This window comes from Camponotus floridanus, unplaced genomic scaffold (assembly GCF_003227725.1).
Source record: "Camponotus floridanus strain SB8 unplaced genomic scaffold, Cflo_v7.5 scaffold47, whole genome shotgun sequence".
Classification (NCBI taxonomy): Eukaryota; Metazoa; Arthropoda; class Insecta; order Hymenoptera; family Formicidae; genus Camponotus; species Camponotus floridanus.
In genome coordinates, this window is record NW_020229625.1 from 229,329 (window position 1) to 251,764 (window position 22,436).

At 39.3% G+C, this 22,436-nt stretch overlaps 1 protein-coding gene across 1 annotated transcript; it reads left to right on the top strand.

Moving 5' to 3' along the window:
• The first annotated feature begins 723 nt into the window (after positions 1–723).
• LOC112639110 lies at positions 724–18,073 on the top strand. The gene is made up of 3 exons (XM_025412045.1): positions 724–815; positions 4,527–4,659; positions 17,274–18,073. The coding sequence occupies exons 1-3, from the start codon at positions 724–726 to the stop codon at positions 17,970–17,972; spliced, it is 924 nt and encodes a 307-aa protein (XP_025267830.1). The 3' UTR covers positions 17,973–18,073.
• The last annotated feature ends 4,363 nt before the right edge of the window (positions 18,074–22,436 follow it).

Consider the following 22,436-nt stretch of genomic DNA (forward strand, 5'->3'; position numbering starts at 1 on the left):
ATTATTAATTTTAAAAATTCAACTGAAAGATATTCTATCTTATTATTAGAGATACATAGTCGTGTATATGATTTCGCAACCTTCTCAGGCTGCGGCGACTATTTCACCGTACGCTATAAGCAGCAACCATCGATAATGAGTCTGCATATATTAAGCATTGAACGAAGAAAAATGACCAGCGTCAGATAGTATAAAACGTGTTAGCATATTTATTACGTGCTAATGAGTGTGCATAATTTTACAAAGACATGTTTTACTGTGCCTTTATATCATCTTGTTATGCTTCACGGTGCGCCTCCACGCGCGGGAAGTTTGCTTCGATACATACCTAATTAGGCGTGCAAAATTATAAAACATTGAGCTCTTTTCTAGGGGCTCCGTTATTAATGATGGAATATTTGTAGGAGCGGCGACACTTCATTTATCGTTTATTAACGTCATCGACAACAACACGGATAACAAGAGGCAAATATGGAGATAACGAGCGCTAATATTAATGCGACAATTTATACGTTAAATCCTTGTTCCCTCTCGTTCTCTCCACGTCTGAAAAAGGGCGCGCGTGTTTGAACCGATCGAGAGATAACTTTCCGGCGGGCGAGGCGAGCTATAAACTATCGCGTGGTTTCGTCGCGGCAGAAGAAGCTCGAGTAGTAAACTAGACGTCCCGGCAAAAGCGAGAGAAAACGGATGGAAGCGCGAGAAGGCAGTAGGAAAACGGAAATGGCCGGGGAAAAGGAAAGGACGACTCGGTTGCGGGAGGTGTACCCAGAGATCTCCGAGAGCCCGGGGGTGAGCGAAAGACTTGAATGGAAGTAAGCGGAAGATGGAGTATGCTGGCGGAAATGCCACGAGGGCCAGGAGAGGGAGACGAGGAGGAATCGGGACGGATTAAGAGGAAAGTCTGCGAAGCGCGCAATGTTTCCGCGGCAGAAGCGGCTTGTTTACCACAGCTGCTATTAGCTCTCCGTCCAGCGAGCGAGACCCGGGTTAAAGACGGGGATATTGCTTCCCTTTGTACGCGAACACCGTTTCCTTCGTTTATTTATCTTTGTCCGCTGGCAATGCCGGCTCGTCTCTCTCCACGGCTCTTTTCTCCGGCTGTTCCTTTCGCTCTCCCTCTCATTATTCCGCTGTAGGACAGTTTACGTTGGCAACGAGACGAACCTGCGCTTTGAGGTTCCGCTTGAGGTTCTGACTCGCTGTCATCGCTGTTCGCGCGGAGGTGGAACTATCTTACGTTGCCTTCTCATGCGTATCCCGTTTATACGCACGCGACTCTCGAAATTCTCGGGGCAAACACGCAGCCACTTGGTGTATGAAATCTTGTTTACCGCCGTGAACGTGGCCGGGTGTTTTGACCAAGCGCTAGATATTACGACGATGTGGAGGAGAGATCGAGTTTTTCAGTATATTTACGAAAGCTTATTCTCCTTGCGAGAGGATCTCCTCGCAATTTCTCCATTCGGATCCTGTTTACTAAACTCGGTTGGATTTCGCGCGTCGCACGTGCAACGATTATCTTGTAGATAAAGAAATACGGCGACGCGCGGGAAACTAGCAGAATGCACTAATAACCATAAATCGCGTCGCGGAAGAAACGGAAATTAATCAGGTGGAGTGGTGAGACCCGGTATTATCAGCTTTCGCATCAACGCCGCGGTTTTGCCCGGCCGAGAGAGGACCGAGAGGGAGAGATCCCAAAGTCCTCCTCCCACCGCTATCCCCCCCCTTCCTCTCCCTCGCCCCTCGCTTTCGGATCGGGGGTTGGATCGTGTTGGCGGGGTTAGAATGGATTGTTGGCCTCGGGGGTGTAGATGGCTACGTACGAATTGAGAAGGGGCGGGTTTCTCCTTCCTGCTCCCTCGTCCTGTCTCCTTCTCTTTCGCGCTATCCGCTCCACTCTTACCCCGTCTACCTCGTAAAGTGATCGGGCGTTTATTCGCCACGCTGTCGGGGACAAAGTGGGCTGCGCTCCCTGTCGACTGCTGCTATTTGTCTTCCGACAAGGAAACCTAAAACTACGATCCTTTTTCGGCGCTACATGAACACTATGAAAGGTTAATGCGGATATGGCACACGATCGCGCATACTGTAGGACCGAATGCACGCTCCCGAGGATATTTTCAAGACGACGTCGGCCAATTTGTATATGCTTTCCTGGAAACTCGATCGCGTACTTTATGTCACGAGCCATTACTATTATTACGCGCACTAATTTCCGTTGTAGTATCGATGCTTTTGCGCACATATATGCGTATGTTTTTTTTCATGTAAATTTATTATTAAATTACGAGCACGTTTAAATGTACAGAGAGGAATAATGCGTGTACGCGTGATTGTGCAACGCGAATACCATTTGTGTGCATTTGTTCGAATCAAAAGACTGTGACATCGGCCCCGGGTTTCGGCATTTTTATTTAGAGGCTGGTCATTTCAACGCACAACACGTAGATCGAAATTCGACAGTTTCATTGTTCCGCAATGAATCCGAAGCGTCAAGCCGGAACCGCAGGCTCATCAACCTCGAGGGCAGACAAGGAGACAAACGAGGCCCCACTAATTGCCGCTATCGCACGGGTGCGATTCTTCACGAGCATTTATCACCGAAGGAAGTTTTGGGGTGTGCCTCCAGGCGAAAAGTTGAAAGAAGGGATCTGGAAGACGAAGCTTGCTACCTCCTCGAGATTTCTTCGTCTCTCTCTCTCTCTCTCTCTCTCTCTCTCTCTCTCTCTCTCTCTCTCTCTCTCTCTCTTTCTCTTTTTTGAGAAAGGCATCGCGAGGAAGGTAGAGGGAAAGACGGGGAGAAAGAGAGAGAAGGAGAACTCGGATTGGTATCGAAACGATATATCTCGGGATTGGCTTCGCAGTGGCGGATAGTCTGCATCGAAGCAACGATAGGGGAAAGGGGTGCCACCTTGATAAACGAGCCCATAAATAACAGTAACGTCTCCACCGAAAACTCGGCCGGGTAAATGTATATCCAGAGCCAGCAGCAGCCAACGGCAGCGGCGGAACAGCAGCCAGCGGTTGAGGGAGTCGCAGGCAGACTCTTCGGGTGGTGGGGTAATTTAAGATCCTATTGAGATATTTATGGGATCATAAAGCGGAACTGGCTGCTTCTATCGCCGGCAGCCATGCGTGGAGCCACCGCGGTTCCGCGAGCCTCTCTCGATAGTTCGTATCTTTGTTTATAACGGCTTGAGCCGCGCGCGCGCGCCGTGTTTCACTTTATTTCGGTGCGCTCGATCAAGTAAATCCGGTATTGCCCGATGAATAGCAGCGATAGGGGCAATTTTTATTACGAGACGAGAGAGTGAATCGTGCCTCGATGCGACGTGGCGTTCCGCTACCTTGTTTCCGATCATTTAAGCTCGATTCGCGCAAGTGCCTCGCCTCGAGTGGATACGCTTGGGTCATATTGCTTTCGACTCGTCCGGATTTCCACGTTAATTTGTATGAAAGACGGTACGGCGTGATAAATATTTATGATTGCTTTAATGCTAATGGAAAACGCTCGAAATGTACATTCGTTGTGTCACCGACGCGCAATAATTTATGCTCCCCGTCGTTTGTCGAATGCTGCGACGACTGTCGAGTTGTCGTCTATCGGAGATATCTTTGATCGCGTCGAAAGAAATGCTACAGCATCATTCGTAGTTGATTTGCGTGGTATGCGTATCGTAACGCGCGATAAATCGAGTCGTGGAAAACGATCTTAGCAACACTGTGCTTCACGTCATTTCCATCGAATCGCTCGCGTAAATCAAGCCTGCGAGATACATGCCGGAGGAATTTATTACAATGTGGTTAGTCTAACTGCGTAGGCTGCATCGGTATATCTTCTCGATCTTGTTTACTCGGCTGCGTGTGCGTGTGCGTATATTTGTATCGCCAATTGTGCGCGCGCAATGTGTTTGCAAAGTTGCGCATTCAGTAATGTATTAAAAGTTAGGTTCGTTCTGCAATCTGCGGCGGTAACACGAATGCGATAACATCAAAACGTGAGAAAAGAACTGCATAATTATACTTGAAACTTATACCGCTATTCATTCACGATATAATGTCAGTGTTTTCTATACATCACGCGTTTCGTGTGAGAACATGTGAGAAAATGCGCATCGCATTATAAAATTACCGAGACTAGTCTCTCCACGTCATAAAAATATGGAAATTACATGCATTAATCATACGTCCATTGCCAAGATTAATGGTATTAAATACATTGTGTGCATAGGTTTTTATTTATCGGAATCTGCGAATACATTCTATTTTTCGAAAAATATATACACTTGTATATGCAAGCAAACTTACATGTTCGTGTGTGTATAATAAATATAAATTAATAAGATAAATAAATTAAATAAATTAATAAATAAATTAAATAAATATAAATATAAATAATAAATATAAATAAATAAATAAATATATATATATATTTCTCTGTGCAATTAGATGAAGGAGATTATAATGGAAACTGCTCATTTACTTTTATCATACGTTCGTAAAAAATACGTTTATTATAGCCGGAGAGAAAAGGATGTTCCAGGACGTGGAGAGTGTCGAATCTCCGCCGGTCCTCCTCTTCCATTACCGTCCAAAGGCGCCATGCCTATCGCGTCGAAACTGGAAGAGGATCCGAAGAGGCGCTTTACGGTGGTAAAGAGTGCTTGTCCGTGTGGGCTTCGTGTTGGTAACGAGCGGATTATACTCTCGGCCTGCTATCAGATGGTCCCGTACCTGGTTCCATGGTTGTTAATTAGGATGGATGCCCACGCCTTGGGCGACTTTTACGAGCGGATACGGCGCGAACCGAAATAGCGCATCCAACGTTAACGCGTTACCCTACCTTCCTTCGGCGAACTGTCGTAAGCATCTCGATAAGAAGAAAATACTAAAAAGAATGCTGTCCGCGCGCGCGAGGGGTCTATTTACAATTATTTAGATGAGTTCCGAAAATCAGATAACGAACCGATAAAAGCGATTGCAAGCTTTTAAAGTCCAAACCGGAGATGTTTACAATTTCGCGAAAATTGATGTTACACAAAATTTATCGCGGTATCTGTGCGACGGCTATCTATTATAATTTCCAACACGCGTAGCAGAAAGTTTCTCGAAATAATAATAAGAAGAAGAAGAATTAATATAATTAATGTAAATGATATTCAAGCGTAAATGATACGAATCATTTCAAGCGTTTCATGTATTTTGTCGTCCTTTTTTTTTTTATTAATAATGCATAACCTTCTCCTTTAATCGAGTCCAAGAGTGTATTTTTGTGTAACGTTGCCAGAAAAGTTAGCGCAGATCGTACGTTTCGTGACTTGACGAAATACGTCGTGGATAAATAAGATGCATCGTTCTGCGAGCCGTTGCATCGGAGCACGCATAAAGGAAGATCAATGCGATGGCATTGTCGGGCGGGGATATATACGAGGGATTTTCGCGAGAATCGCGAGGTACGAGGTAACGCGGCAGTAAATCAGCATCAATCGTAATTTTTAATCCTTCGGCAGATAGACGAGCCGATATCATTCGACAAGGCCCAAAGAATAACGAGCGAGACGGTATCCTCCGATATGAAAGCGCGTTGCTTGTCCGTAGTAAATCAATTGATACTATTCTAATCTTTTGTTGGCGGCAACGATAACGATTGACAGCTGATCGCCACAAGGCACATATCTCGATTACGATCGATCACTCGAGAAATCTTTTTCAATTAAGACAGAATGAATTCTCTTTCACTCAATAGATGACTTTATCTCGACTCTCTATACCGAGAAAAATCGTTTGATTGTACCAATAAGATATATGATTGAAGGCATTTTGGTTCAATCAAACAAGAATTTCTAGTTATCATGATAAGATTCGATTTTTTATCATTAGAATGTTTAATAGATTTTATAAGAATTTGGTTAATATTTTCTGGTTGGATCTATCAGATTTCTTGTTACATTAATTTCTTCGCTTGCTTCGTAACTTAACTCGTATTCAATATTTTCCATAAAATGTATATAAAAAACTAGTATTAACGTTAAATTCAAAATATATTTTTTTTCTCTTACAAGTAATGCCAGAAAGAGGACGCTAACTCTCTGATTGCATGTGTTTGAGCTGCATCCTCTTCTTGCATCACTGTTTATCAGTTTAATTTCTAACAAACTGAATTTAAAATAATTTATTCAATAATCTGGATTGAATTTATCCAATAATCTTGTTGAAATTCAGAATATTGAACAGACTTTTGAGATTAGATGGAAAAAATTTGAGACGACTTGTTGCTGACGAATTTAGTATTATTAACGAGAAAATTTGGTAAATTTAACAGGAAGAAATTAATCAGATTCATATGGTAATTCCTACAAGAATTCTGCTTCGTCCATTTTCCAACAGACATATTGATTGAATCTACCAGAATTCTAATTAATGCAATCAGCGTTTTTTCTCAGTGTAGAATTTTTGACGCGCGATACATGAGTTTCTAGAAATGAGATTACGATCGATCGGGGAAGCGTCGTCCGACGTGCGCGTAATTTTTCTGCGATACAAATAAATACGTAAAATATTTTTCTCTTCGTCTAAGTAACTCGATTGAAAAACGATCGTTGGTTTTCTGCCATGGACGAATATTTTTTCATCGGTTCGTTGGGCGACTTGGCCTGAGTTAAATCGCTCGGAAGATCGACGAGGCTGCGAGAATAACGAACGAGGCGATACCAGGCGTATCCCTCGAATGAAATCGCGCCGGCTGTCCGTAGTAAATCAACTGTCCTATTCCAATCTTTGTTCGCGGTGCTGGCAACAGCCAACGGCTGCTGGCTGCCCGCAGCCGTTGGCTCTATCTATCGGTGCAGGGGAGAAGTAATCTGGTGAGTCGTAAAACGTGTCAGAATGTCCAACAAACACCTACTCATTAGCCCAGGTAGGCCGGACCGTGGCAGGCGGGATTGCACAAGCACGCATTAACTCCGTGTGGGTAAGTTATGGTCCGGGGAGAGCATAATTCACCCGGAGCCAAGAAAGTGTGGGTTTACTTCTCTCGGACCTGCTCGTGTGAGGGCTTGGCTCCTCGTTATTTTATCGGGTGCCGACCGCTTGCCTCCAGAGCGTCTCTCTTTTCCTTTCCTTCTCTTTCGGCTAATTGAAATCCACGTTCTTAAATTCGGGAAAACCACCGCCGCCGGGTCGCGTCGAATCGAATCCGGCGAGACTCAACTTATTACTCGCTTCGTGCGAGGCGACGTATATCGTTGCCCGGTAGCGAAAGGTTTAAAGCCGACGTGTGATGGGAAATCAATTTCGATCCGGTACAAAACCGCTATCTTTATAATAAAGAAAAGTACGGAGACCGCTGCGCACGAAGTCTAATAATTTATTACAAATCTTTCGCGACCTTTTCACGTAAAATTCCGCTCTCGCGTAAATCGATAGTCCTAACGAGCGCCAATCGAGTCGATCTTATTCAGAGAAACGACAGATTTGCGTTCAGACATGGCCGATAGATCAGGCTCGGTTGGGGAAAGAGCAACGATCGTTTGCATCAGTTTCCAACAGATACACACGTGTCTTTCGTGAGGGGTCTCTCTCACACCGCGATGTTCCAGTCGTATTTCTACACGCGAGGATGCGCTTGTAGGAATGGATGAAAAGGAGCACGCTGGTGTGGGTGAAACCAACATGCAGGAAGCTGCAACAACACGGTGGCGCCCCCCTTCCTACCCCCCCCTCCTCACCCCTCTCTCGCTGTACGAGACCAGATAGACATCTTCGCCAACTCTCCCGCCGCCGTCTAACTAATTGGCTACTGAATTACTGGGCGACATGACCAGTTATTGCTTCGTACCTCACCTCGAGTCTGGTATATCGGATCCTGGATCTTGCGGTTCACAAGGAGAGCATATCCCTCCATCTTGCTCTCTCTCTCTCTCTTTCTCTCTCTCCCCTCGTATTAATGACGACTCGTAATACAGTGTTGATCGCGAAATCTCCATCCGTAATGGCCAGCCGAGCCGTCCCCTTTTGATGCATCATACATATTTATCTAGATGGCATACGTCTGCGCGGAATCACGATATCCGTGATGATCCCAATAATTCTCTCCGCGCTGTCTACTTTCCTCCTCTTTTCGCAATTTATTCTTCGTGTGACAGTTGTCACAGTTGAAACTACCACGTGATGCAAAATCTGTGACAGCTGCGAAATTTCTTTTTTTCTTTATGTAAGAGTGGCACAAAACGAACGTTTTTATTTATATACGTGTTGAGACATTTTCCGTTATAGAACGTTATAAATAATTTCTCGGAGAGAATTATGCTCGGATCCACTTGCTAAAAAAAAAAAAAAGAAATGTGACACGCGCAACTTGGAAACGTTTAGTAAGATTTCCTTTAACGTCCACATGTAAACAGCGAGCGATATATTTGATACGGAGCCGATGAGAAATGAGGGTTGTAAGAGATCTATCAGTGCCCGACGCAGACTCGTTGTCTCCCGCGCGAGTGTTTCCGTGTGTGCGACGAGTTAAGGTACCGGCGCAAACCGAGGTACCCCCGGGTGATATACGACTTTGTGGGCGCTCGCGCGATACGCCGGCACTAAAAGGCTTAACGAGCATCTTCGTACGCCACGGCAGTCCAGAGTAAACAGGACGTGGCTTATCTTGTCACGAAAAATCTGCGGAGGAAGGCTTCCGCGCGCGCAGGCTGACTCTTATTTTTCCTCCCCCATATATTTTTCCCGCCTCCTCCCTTTTCATAATACCATGGCAAACACGCGCGCGAGGGGATTCAGCCTATTTCGAATTTCTGTTACGGCGCCCGATAAAAATGCCTGTAGAGCCGCATTAATGGTTATGAGATCTTAATGTGTGTGCTTAACGCTTGTCAGTAAAAGCGCGGAAGATTCTATGCGAATCTGGTTTTTCCACTTGGTCTATTCTCTCGCGTCCTCCTCTTGATACCTCCTCTCCTTCGTCGCGTGTCTGGAATTTTAGTTTCCTCAGCAGTCCCGTACAGCGGCTACTCCGCGTACACTGAGAAAAATTGTTTGATTGTACCAACAAGACGTGTATATGATTAAAGGCATTTTGATTAAATCAAACAAGAATTTCTAGTTATCATGATAAGATTCGATTTTTTATAACTAGAACGTTTAATAGATTTTACTATAAGAATTTGGTTAGTATTTTTTGGTTGGATCTCTCAAATTTCTTGTTACATTAATTTCTTTGCTTGCTTCTTCATTTAACTCGTATTCAATATTTGCCATAAAATGTATATAAAAAACTAGTATTAACGTTAAATCCAAAGTATATTTTTTTTCTCTTACGAGCAGTAGTGCCAGAAAGAGGGCGCTAGTTTTCTGATTGTGTGTGTTTGAGCTGCATTCTCTTCTTGCATCGCTGTTTATCAGTTTAATTTCTAACAAACTGAATTTAAAATAATTTATTCAATATGGATTGAATTTATCCAATAATCTTGTTGGAATATATTCAGAATATTAAACAGACTTTTGAGATTAGATGAAAAAATTGTAGACGACTTGATGCTGGTGAGTTTATGAGATTATTATTAACCAGAAAATTTGGTAAATTTAACAGGAAGAAATTAATCTATAATAAAATTAAGAAATAAAAAGATTCATTTGGTAATTCCTGGTAATTAAAATTAAGAAATAAAAAGATTCATCTGGTAATTCCTACAAGAATTCTGGTTCGTCCATTTTCCAACAGACATACTGGTTGAATCTACCAGAATTCTAATTAATGCAACCAGATGTTTTTCTCAGTGTAGGAAAAAAAAATTATCCACTTTGTTTCATGTGTTTTAATAATTTTCATTAAAAAGCGAACGAAAATGATATTTATCGATGCAGAGTTTAATGGATTTGATTCACGCGATCGCGTTGTTCCGTCACAATATCTCTACCATTAAGCCGATATAAGGCGAGTCTGAATACGGCTTGACTTTTCGATGATGCCGATAGCAATGGCGGCGAAAGCGCTTATTTATCGCGGCCTCAATTAACATTCGGATCGTTATTTCACCACCTCCCGGATTTCACCCACTCCATCGCGTCGTAATAATTATGGATCTTTACAGGAAATTATTAACTCGAACGGTTGCTTCATTATCTCCTAATGAAGCAACGTGTATCGAGGGCCGAGTGCTGATGGAGACGTCGTTCGGCTAATTGCCGCTTTGCCTTGCGCGTCAGACGCAAAAGCGACGGTGTCTCGGCATTTCGAGTTATGATTACATTCAGTATCCGACACCGCGTATGGAGAGATCAAAGAACGAGTGATTTTCAGAAAAGTTACGCGCATATATATTTATTATACAAAGCCGAAAAGGAACGAGAGAGAGAGAGAGAGATGTACGCCCATAATTGAAAGACGCCGAGGAAACGTTAAAACTTGAGCGTGACTTAAAGGGGGACTCTTTCTCACGCCAGCCTGCGACTCATTAATGTTTCTATAAATTACTTGAGGAGGACGGGGGGGAGGGGAAAGTCGCAAAGTACACGGGCACGGGACGTGTACATGCCGAAAGTAGCGTTTAAACAAAGTTTCGCGCGGTGCGTATAAATTATTAGTCGAGAAAATATAACGACGTACATGTGTTGCTTTCTTGTAACGTTGCACTCTGTAACGCGCGTAGTAAATTGCGCTGTAAATAGTATGTAACGGCGCGCAGTAAATTGCCACGGCCATATAATACACTGCATTCGACACTCACACAAATTTCTCTTTCGCCCACTCGTGGAAATGTCGATACCAGTAGGATGCTTACGTCATGGCGCGAAAGTAAATTACATTAAAAATTTTGCACGCCCGCCAGGCTCTCCGTTTCAACAGCCCCGGCAAATAGTTACCGCGGCTTCCATTTTGTCGATGTTGTCGATTTCAATTGCAAATATCAAGTGCCACTTTTTTTATCACCGCGAGCCCGCACTGCAAATTACGCAATATCCCTCTTCAGCGTAGATGTATTTCAGTTTTCAGGCATTTCACCGTGCGATCAATATGCCAGTATAATGCCGTTCTTCCCTCGCATTTCTCTACGGTTCTCTTTTATCTCTCGGCGGAATCTAGTCTAAGATTTTATGGGAACTATCTCGATGTAGAATTTATTTTTGCGCTTTTACCCCGAGAACTATTATTAGCAAGTTACTATTGATACACGACATTAAGTTCTATATATGAGAGACTGGCGATGTGATAAATGTTTACTGTTATACGTAAAAATATGCTCGCAATACTAGTAATGTATCCTCTTGAAGCGAAATTACAGTTATAAAATATTTTTAGACGGTCTTTACGATTTCCCTTATCTGACAAGAAAACGGAATCTCTTTTCTCTCTCTAAGAGGCTATTATTAACGGAACATATATAATAATTTGTCTGAAATTCGTGATACCTCAGCGGTCTTAAAATCGACGAGAAGTCGAAGAACGTCGAGATTCGAAATGGCAACCACTGTCGAGCCACCTGTGCGTCAAGCCTGGGTGTATCCATGTTATAAATCCGGCAGATAATGACGACATGTTTATACTCTTCATTTGTATGCTAGGCGAGGAACTGTTTCTGGCCGCACACCGAAGCCAGTCTTACTGCTCGAATGCTTGGCTCTCTTGTCCCGCAGTGGCGTAGCTACGTACTTCACAACTCCGTCGTTCAACGAAAATTTATGCATCCTCGTCGGCATACGATGCATTACCAGTTATTCTCCTCTGCAGGAACGGGATCGGATACCGCTGAGATGTTCAGAGTTATTTGTCGCGTGACGTCTTCAGCTTTTTTCCCCCGGCCCGAGATTCGTTATATGCTAATGTTATATTCGAGTTACATCTCAATTATATAATGGCCACAGCGTCAGGAGTGTCATCTTCAACTTTGTTGAGACTCGACGATCAACAATTGTATCATTTTTCTTGAAATTAAACATGGAAAAATGTTAATTTTCGAAATTATCTGAAAAAGATAGAAATCTCTTGGTACATTTCTGAATATATTTTTAATGGCAAACGTACACTGAGAGAAAAAATTTGGTTGCATTAATTAGAATTCTGGTAGATTCAACCAGTATGTCTGTTGGAAAATGGACGAGCCAGAATTCTTGTAGGAATTGCCAGATGAATCTGATTAATTTCTTCCTGTTAAATTTACCAAATTTTCTGATTAATAATACACAGAGAAAAATGTATACTGTATTCAAGTAATTTTAAGTACTAGGAATTACCAGATGAATCTTTTTATTTCTTAATTTTATTATAGATTAATTTCTTCCTGTTAAATTTACCAAATTTTCTGGTTAATAATAATCTCATAAACTCGCCAGCACGTCAAGTCGTCTAAAATTTGTTCCATCTAATCTCAAAAGTCTGTTTAATATTCTGAATTTCAACAAGATTGTTGGATAAATTCAATCCAGATTATTGAGTAAATTATTTTAAATTCAGTTTGTTAGAAATTAAACTGATAAACAGCGATGCAAGAAGAGGAAGCAGCTCAAACACACGCAATCAGAGAGCTAGCGTCCTCTTTCTGGCACTACTGCTCGTAAGAGAAAAAAAATATACTTTGGATCTGACGTTAATATTTTCTGGTTGGATCTATAAAATTTCTTGTTACGTTAATTTTATAGATCCAACCAAATCCTTCTAGTAAAATCTATTAAACGTTCTAGTTATAAAAAATCTAGTCTCATCATGATAACTAGAAATTCTTGTTTGATTGATCCAAAATCTTCAATCATATACGTCTTGTTGGTACAATCAAACGATTTTTCTCAGTGTCAAATAATTGAAGGGGGATACCTTTTATAGAGAAATTGCCTGCATACACAATCTCTCGTTTCGAACAAACTTTACAATCAGCGGATAGTCCGAGTAAAAGGAAATGGACGCTTGAAAAGCGCAAGAAATTGTTTCCAGCTAATCGCAGTTTATAAATCTTGAAGGTGGCCGGCGGCGAACCGAAAACGCGAAGCGGCGTTCTCGTTTCCACTTGGCCGCAGCCAAAGCCGCGGTCGGCCACACGGTATATCTGGAAAGGGAGAGAGAGAGAGAGAGAAGATATTTTTTTCCTCGGCGCGCACAACACCGGTAACCGTAAAGCACGAGATTCGTGCCTCGGCGTAAAATAGCTTTATTATACAAAATACATGCAAATTATCTTATTTATGGTTATGGCTGCTAATTATATTGCGTGCTTATACACAAAATGTCAACGTGGCCGGAGCCGCGGCGCGGACGCGTAATACGTTTGACTTTTTACGAGGCAGCTGGATGCTTCGTATACGTATACGTTGGGAGGGGGTCCTATATACGTAACGTACACACATTTACTTGCTTAACGATCGCGAAATACCGACAGTTACGCTCGCTACGTATCGCAAAATGCGAACATTACTGGGAACAATATTGCTGGAGGAGAGAGAGAAAGAGAGAGAACATATAGACGAAGGCCAGACGCGCGAGTAACGGCACATTGTTTGAAAATTGAATATAAGTAGGGGATATCTAGTAAATAATAATGATTAATAATTCAAATCCGCAAACATACGTGTTTATCTGTAAAATATTATTGCCTATATAACCTGTATTTCATGAATGTAGTTTTTATCTTTTATTACTACTACCACTTATACAAGCTATTTCCCCATCCAGTATGTAAATAACATATTTATATGTATATCGCACTTTATGTCTCGTATATGTTGTATTAGTTTTATGCAACATGACTTATTTATCACATGTAAGCATATATTTTAAGATTTATGGATTGTTCAAGTATGTTTACAGATATACTTATCATATCAATTGAAGGTTATTAAATATTAATAGAAGAATCTAGGTTTTCAACTGAAAATTTTACCACTCCGTTCATTTTTATATTTTAAATTTCATATTTAAGAAATATATTCAAATTTACATTAAAAATGTACATGACGAACAATTATAATAAGATTAAGATTTTACAAATAAATGCACGATTTAGCATAAAATCGTATTAAAAGTTTTCAACATATGTGTGTTATTGTATAATTTCGCGAAATTATGAGACTACTTATGCTTACATTTTACGCCCGAGAAAAACATTTATGAAATACATTATATTATGGTAATATAAATGTCGCAATGAGTGAGACAGGTGAAAAAGAAACTTTGTAGTTGTATTATTCGTAACATGTGACTTCGGTATTATAAGTATACTTAGTCAACCAAGGAAAAATTCCACGCTCCTCTATGAATCATTATCTCAAAGGAGAATATCAATATCGTATTGTTAGTGTATTCCCTTAAGTATGCAAATATCTTTCGTAACTTGAAGGAAAACACCTCACTTTTGCATGATTGCTTACATCTATATTTTATTTTTGTCACGTACATTGACATTTATCAAATCTATCATTGATAAACGACGCGGATAAGCCATAATCGTGAAAAAAACAGGCTCGACAACACGACACTATTATTTTTTCGATCCTTAATAACTCTTTTTCTCTTCTTTTTTCTCACTCGGTCTTGTCTTAACGCGATTAATAACTCTGTCACGTCGTAATTATATATTCAGCCAATGTAGCAATACCTGACTTAAGAGGTTTTTCTAATTCAAACGCCGTCGTATAAATCATAAATGAACGATGGTCGCGTCAGTCAAATTTACGATCGCGGAACTAACGATTTCTTCTCGAGATTGCGATAAAAATCGCCTTAAGGCTGCGTGTAAATATTTCTTTTCAAATTACGACCAATGTTTGCTCAATCGCGAGAATCATTATGATATTTATCACGTAAATAGTAAATATAAAAACTTTATTATAGTCAATGATGATTTCAAATTTATCGCGGTAATAAAATACAGACCACACAAATGTATCTTTTATCGACGTACTATAAATCGAGGCTTATTTTGCGCGAAGGTAATTTAAATCCCCGTATCTTTTCGCGGGATATATGAGCGATGAAAATGCCATTGTCATATCCAAGTCTCGCGATCGTTTAGCGCATCTAAACACGCGAATAAAGATAAAGCGAAGTAATACGAAAATAAATATGACCGAGAGCCGAGAGGGCGCACATTCCGGTCTTTGAATACAAAATGATGTTCGTATCTAAACGACGCCCGCGACCCATCGTGAAAACCAGTATCCGATTTTCGATGCGCCCGCGCGGGCAGCATTCGGTCGTGCATTCGAAATGCACGAGAAATAATACGTCTACCAGCAGCATCGACTCTTAAAATATACGAACCGGCAGTCTACCGGTCGTTGTTGGATCGCGGCCGAATAAGCTAGCGCGACAAGACCTGGCCTGCGAGAAATTTACAACATACCGCACTGCTCGCCCAATGGCGCGATGTTATTGTATGTTACGCGAGGAATATAGATACGAAATATTTCAGATAGATTTCATTGCACGATCAATTTAACGTTCCCATCGTACCGTATTTTTCGCCAATTTTCTTAACAATACATTTGTTTTTTAGGCGTCAGCTTAGAATATCAAAAAGTGTAATCATAATTATTTATGTATGATAAATATATGGAAAAGATACATTTGGTATTCTGTAATTTTTAATTTGAAGGAAACATTAGGTAAAAAAAATTAAGAAATAAATGTTATACATTTTTTATTCTTTTTTATTAAGAATTTTTTATAAAAGAATTAAAATATTTCAGATAGATTTCATTGCACGATCAATTTAACGTTCCCATCGTACCGTATTTTTCGCCAATTTTCTTAACAATACATTTGTTTTTTAGGCGTCAGCTTAAAATATCAAAAAGTGTAATCATAATTATTTATGTATGATAAATATATGGAAAAGATACATTTGGTATTCTGTAATTTTTAATTTGAAGGAAACATTAGGTAAAAAAAATTAAGAAATAAATGTTATACATTTTTTATTCTTTTTTATTAAGAATTTTTTATAAAAGAATTAAAATATTTCAGATAGATTTCATTGCACGATCAATTTAACGTTCCCATCGTACCGTATTTTTCGCCAATTTTCTTAACAATACATTTGTTTTTTAGGCGTCAGCTTAAAATATCAAAAAGTGTAATCATAATTATTTATGTATGATAAATATATGGAAAAGATACATTTGGTATTCTGTAATTTTTAATTTGAAGGAAACATTAGGTAAAAAAAATTAAGAAATAAATGTTATACATTTTTTATTCTTTTTTATTAAGAATTTTTTATAAAAGAATTAAAATATTTCAGATAGATTTCATTGCACGATCAATTTAACGTTCCCATCGTACCGTATTTTTCGCCAATTTTCTTAACAATACATTTGTTTTTTAGGCGTCAGCTTAAAATATCAAAAAATGTAATCATAATTATTTATGTATGATAAATATATGGAAAAGATACTTTTGGTATTCTGTAATTTTTAATTTGAAGGAAACATTAGGTAAAAAAAATTATGAAATAAATGTTATACATATTTATTCTTTTTCATTAAGATCAAATGATTAAAATATTGCAAATAGATTTCATTGCACGATCAATTTAACGTTCTCATCGTACCGTATTTTTCGCCAATTTTCTTAACAATACATTTGTTTTTTAGGCGTCAGCTTAGAATATCAAAAAGTGTAATCATAATTATTTATGTATGATAAATATATGGAAAAGATACATTTGGTATTCTGTAATTTTTAATTTGAAGGAAACATTAGATAAAAAAATTAAGAAATAAATGTTATACATTTTTTATTCTTTTTTATTAAGAATTTTTTATCAAAGAATTAAAATATTTCAGATAGATTTCATTGCACGATCAATTTAACGTTCTTATCGTATCGTATTTTTCGCCAATTTTCTTAACAATACATTTGTTTTTTAGGCGTCAGATTAGAATATCAAAAAAGTGTAATCATTATTTATGTATGATAAATATATGGAAAAAAATACTTTTGGTATTCTGTAATTTTTAATTTGAAGGAAACATTACGTAAAAAAAATTATGAAATAAATGTTCTATATTTTTTATTCTTTTTTATTAAGATTATTCAAAGGATTATATAGCAAATTCTACGCCATTGTAAACATGTCATTCTATTTTTCTATCCTTCATTTACATTTATACGAATTAAATAGACGATTGGAATGCAAAAAGAAATAATTAAAATAATTCTGCTCGTTTTTCTACTGAATGATTTGGAGAAATAAAATATTCATCCACAATAATCGTCGCTGCATTCCTCGGAGCGATATTTAAACGCCACCGTCGCTCCACAAATCGCAGAATAGTTTCTAACTGTTGTTCGTACGGTTTCTGAGCATTCTACGTTAAAAGTAAGAAAAGTTCTTTTGACAAACAAAATGAAACGTGCCATTGTTCTGACTGTTCTTTTCGTTGCATTGAGCGCTGGGCAAATGCATCGATTGTCATCCTCTTACAAGAACAGCGTCAAGTGGGAATTTGGTGCAAACAACTCTCATGGTGACATATTGGCTCGTTCTGTTGGTCAAATTTCAGCGGCGTCTAGCGTTTACAAGAACCAGCCGATTGTGCCAATAATCAGAAACGAACCAGTTGCAACGATAGTTTACAAGAAAACGTCCGTACCGGATGTTTACCAGAAGAAATCTGTCCTTCCATCTGTTTTCAAGCATGAACCCGTCGTGCACAACATTCGCAAGCAACAATCAGCTGTTTTCAAAACGCTCTCGGTAGCGTCGAATATTTACAAGAGCGAATCTGTTGTGCAGAACATTTACAAGCAACAGGCTGCAGTGCCAATTGCTCACAAGGAGCATTCGATTGTATCCAACATTTACAAAAATCAATCAATTAGGCCAGTTGTACATCGTCAGCAACAATCGCTGCATCGCAGAGTTTCATCGGTCGATTTAAACAAAAAATTGGAGCGTCACGTATGGAATTATCAATACGATCCTCATCATTTGATTGTTCCTGCCAATGTGCATGCAGTTCTGCACAACTAACAACTCTACTTCTTCCTCAAGAATGCGATATTTCACATTTTTATGTGACATTATCTACGACGAAGCGAAACTTGTGAAAGACCAAATAAATAATATCATCAAAGTAATTCACGACGCGACAAATTTAATATACCCGAAAGATTCATCATTTTCGAAAATTTTCCCCCACCTTTTGTTTACATACATACATTATCGGACAATGAAATCCGCGCGTTGTTTCGCGAACGCGTTCAATTTCATCGACATAACCGACTGCGCTGTTGGAACAGCTCGAACGAGCGCTACACAAAAATGTCGGAGATTGAGCCGGTAAACCCTTGTCTTCGAGCCCGACGATAATCGGGCCGTTGCGGCGTGTCGCAGCCCGAAAGAGGATCACAATGGAGTTAATTAAACATCTCAATAGCAGACGCGCCCGCCCGAGAGTGATTAGGCGTGCTGCGGCGCACACGGACGCCGCCGACGGCTATTGTACCCCCTTCCCCCCCGGGCGGGGGGGGGGCAGGAGGGAGCGTCGAATCCCCGGGCGCTGAAGAAGGACGATCGTCCTCGCGGAAGCGGGCGGCGAAAAGGAGACAGGGATAGCCGAGGAGGAAGCCGCGGCAGCGGCGACGGTGGTGCGGATGACGCACGTGGAATGGTGGAGGGCGAGGGAGGGAGGGGAGGGGAGGGGAAGGTGAGAGGACGGGGGAGGAGAGGGGCGGGGAAGGGAGAGAAGACACGCCGGCGACACACAATGCAGGTGACAGCTCGCGCACCCCACAGGCCCTGTCTCATCTCTTTTGTTCCTGGCGTTTCGTCGGCTTTCTTCCCCATGACGGCAAGACAACCGTGGCATGGCTCGGCTTCGTCTCGTCCCGTCCCGTCTCGGCCTTGCGTCGCACTGAAATTGCTCAAATGGAAACGAGTGTGTCATTCTCACTACGTTTGCCCGTCACTCTCTTGCCTTTCCTCTTACTCTGTATCTATCCCTTTATATCTGTCGTACTTCTTGCTCATTTAAGACCCGCGCGCGCGATCTTGCGTTAAATTTGTCTTTACGGGCTTGAATATTTTGTATCAAGCGTTAGCCTCGAATTCGTCCTGCAAGGTTGCTTAAGGATGTTTCGTACCTATTATCAGAATATTGAGAATTTAATGAAAATTGTACAGAATGTCCTTACATGTGTTTAGAATCTTCGGTAGAATTTTTAAATCGATTCACTAAAGCGTTCACAAGTTGTATGGATTTTAATTTGCACCGAATTAACATGTGTTCTTATGGGAAACGTATAAAAAAATGATTTTTATGTTTTTACATTTCCTTGACGTATATCATATTGAAAATATTTCCTAAAAGTTTCAAATTATTCGGATGCAAATTGACAGAGTTATAAGTGTATGTTTCATGAAACGCCAGAATGTATAACTTTGTTTAAACACGACAATAAAGCTTCAGATCTGACGTTTTGAGAGCTATCAAGCCGATATATGAAGATTTAAGGATGTTTTGTACTTATTTTCAAAATATTGAGAATTTAACGAAAATTGTACAGAATGTCCATACATGTGTTTAGAATCTTCGGTAGAATTTTTAAATCGATTCACTAAAGCGTTCTCACAAGTTGTAAGGATTTTAATTTGCACCGAATTAACATGTGTTCTTATGGGAAACGTATAAAAAAATGATTTTTATGTTTTTACATTTCCTTGACGTATATCATATTGAAAATATTTCCTAAAAGTTTCAAATTATTCGGATGCAAATTGACAGAGTTATAAGTGTATGTTTCATGAAACGCCAGAATGTATAACTTTGTTTAAACACGACAATAAAGTTCCATATCTGATGTTTTGAGGACTATCAAATCAATATGTGAAGATTTAATGTTTTGTACCTATTTTCAAAATATTGAGAATTTAATGAAAATTGTACAGAATGTCCTTACATGTGTTTAGAATCTTCGGTAGAATTTTTAAATCGATTCACTAAAGCGTTCACAAGTTGTAAGAATTTTAATTTGCACCGAATTAACATGTGTTTTTATGGGAAACGTATAACCACGTCGATTCAAATGACAAAAACACATGGAAATAATATTCAGAATTTGTTTAAAATTTGCAAAAGTTTAGATACAGAGGAAATATTTGGTCAAATAATATTATACAAGTACTAACTGGTTAAAAAGATATTAAATATAATTCAATGAAGTTAGCCATGTATCTGTCACAAGACGAAATTCTCTGTCAAAAGTTAATCATTTCGGAATATTTCAGTGAAAACGCAATAAATATTTAAAAAATACATCTCCGCACTGTAACTAAAATCAAATTGTAATATTCCACGTGATTTCTCATTCTCAAAATACACCAAAAGTGAATATATTCGTCAATATTAATTTTCATCGACTTTTTGCTGGAATTGTACATACAAAGCATCCTTAATCGTATTCGTAAAAAAATTAAAATCGAACCGGAAAGTTAAAAAACCGACGTATTATATTAATTATAAGGACCGCGTGACATCGTCAAGTATAATTATGTATAAGTATACGTATATATAATTGTGGCACGTCGCGAGGTAAAAAGTGAAAAGCGTTGGCGCGAGTTATTGTGTCCTCGCGATGAAAGATAATACAAGGAAAAACGATTCAGGAGAGCTCGAGATAAGAATCGCCCAGCGAGCAACATTCGTTGTCGACGTAGCAGGTAGCGCATTGGGTGAGGTGTAGCTGTCGTGATAAACACGCGTTACTTGAGATTCCCTCGTTTGTAACAGACAAACGGGAGGAAGTCCGGTTTCTTGGCTTTTCTCTTCACCAAGTGATGATGACTTCTAGTTATTATGACAGACTTCCTTTCGTGTTAACCCAACAAACATGCAACAATTTTTTTCTCCCGCGCATCGCAAAGTGGTATCTCCTTAGTTATCCGTAATTATGCAAAGAAAAAGCATCGTGTGGCGAAAGACGTCAAACAAAGGAAGAGAAATCGGCGATAAGTAAAGTCGTGAATGCTCGATCGTGTGATTTACGCCGCGTCGGTCGATTCATCATTGTAAGCAAATTTACGATTTACGGCGACGAAAAAAGGCGCGACGAAATTTTTATCGGCAGGTAAACGCGTCGCAGCTGGCACACCTTCCGTAGATAGATGCTTACCGTGTACGACGCCGTAGAAAGTTAGCGCGAAGAATTTATCCCGGCTTTCGGGCGCGCGCTTGTTGGAAACCTCGATATACTTGTACACGTGGTCTGTTAGACGCCAGTTAAAGACAAATGGGCGTTCTCTAACCCGCGGCGCGGCCGTTTAAATGGAAACCTGTAATTACAAGGCAGAGGAGAGATGTATCTTTCTTATCCGCGCGACGGCTGAAGGCTTACAAATTATAGTAAGCCGGAGATTGTCCCGATACTGGATAGGCGTTCGCGCCGTGGCCCTTATCTAATCGTTACGCTAATGTAGGAAGAGACGAATTGGTTTACTCAACCGGCTCAGTTCCCGTAAAGTGCATTCGTCCAACGTGATCGAATTTATCGATATTTTTTTATTTTAACATTAGAACATTCGCAAGTATTAAAGTAACTTGAAATTTAAATCATGGATATATTTTCATGCGTCGTGTACACTTTACGTGAAAATACAGAGTGTGTTTCTTGATAAGTGCGAAAAATTGTAGGAGATAATTCCTTGTCGAAAATTAAAGGAGATTTTTCACGTAAACACATACTCCTTATTTTTCAGGTTTTTAGGTTTTTATTATATAATTTCCCAATTTTTCCAACGTTTACTATAATTTTATTTTTATTTCAAAATTTAACTTCTCGTAATTCAAAACCTATGCTATTTAGCATCGTGTGCGCGATAACGTATTTTATTTTTTTCTTGAAAAGTATTGGTTTTATAAAAAAAATAAAAGAAATAAAAAAAGTTTCTAAATCAAACTTTTTAATGCATATTTTTAGGTGATCATATTCGGACCTATTAAAAAGTTCTAATAAAAAATTAAATAGAGATTGCTAGTTTCATTCTATTATAACAATATGAGAGGCTGAAAAAATATTAATAAATAACTAATAAATATATTAATTAATAATTTAATATAGTATTAAATAGTAACTAATAATTAATATACTAAATAAATAACTAATAATTATATTAATTAATAATTTAATATACTAATAAAAATATTAATTAATAAATATTAATAAATAATCTTTTAATAGTAGAAAATATCTACCTAATTTCATTTCTTTAACTTGTTCCAAATTTAAGAAAAAAATAAAAACCTAATTTTTACCCCTATTTCTGGAGAAGTGTAACTCCACAGGGAGGCATGTAGGAGTATATGTTTATATGAAAAACCCTCCTTAACTTTTGACAAAGACTCATCTCCTACAATTTGTTGCACTTATTAAGAAATTTCCTGTATATTTAAAGGACTCAAATAATAGATTTTTCTTTTTAAGGACCTTTCTTCTCTCG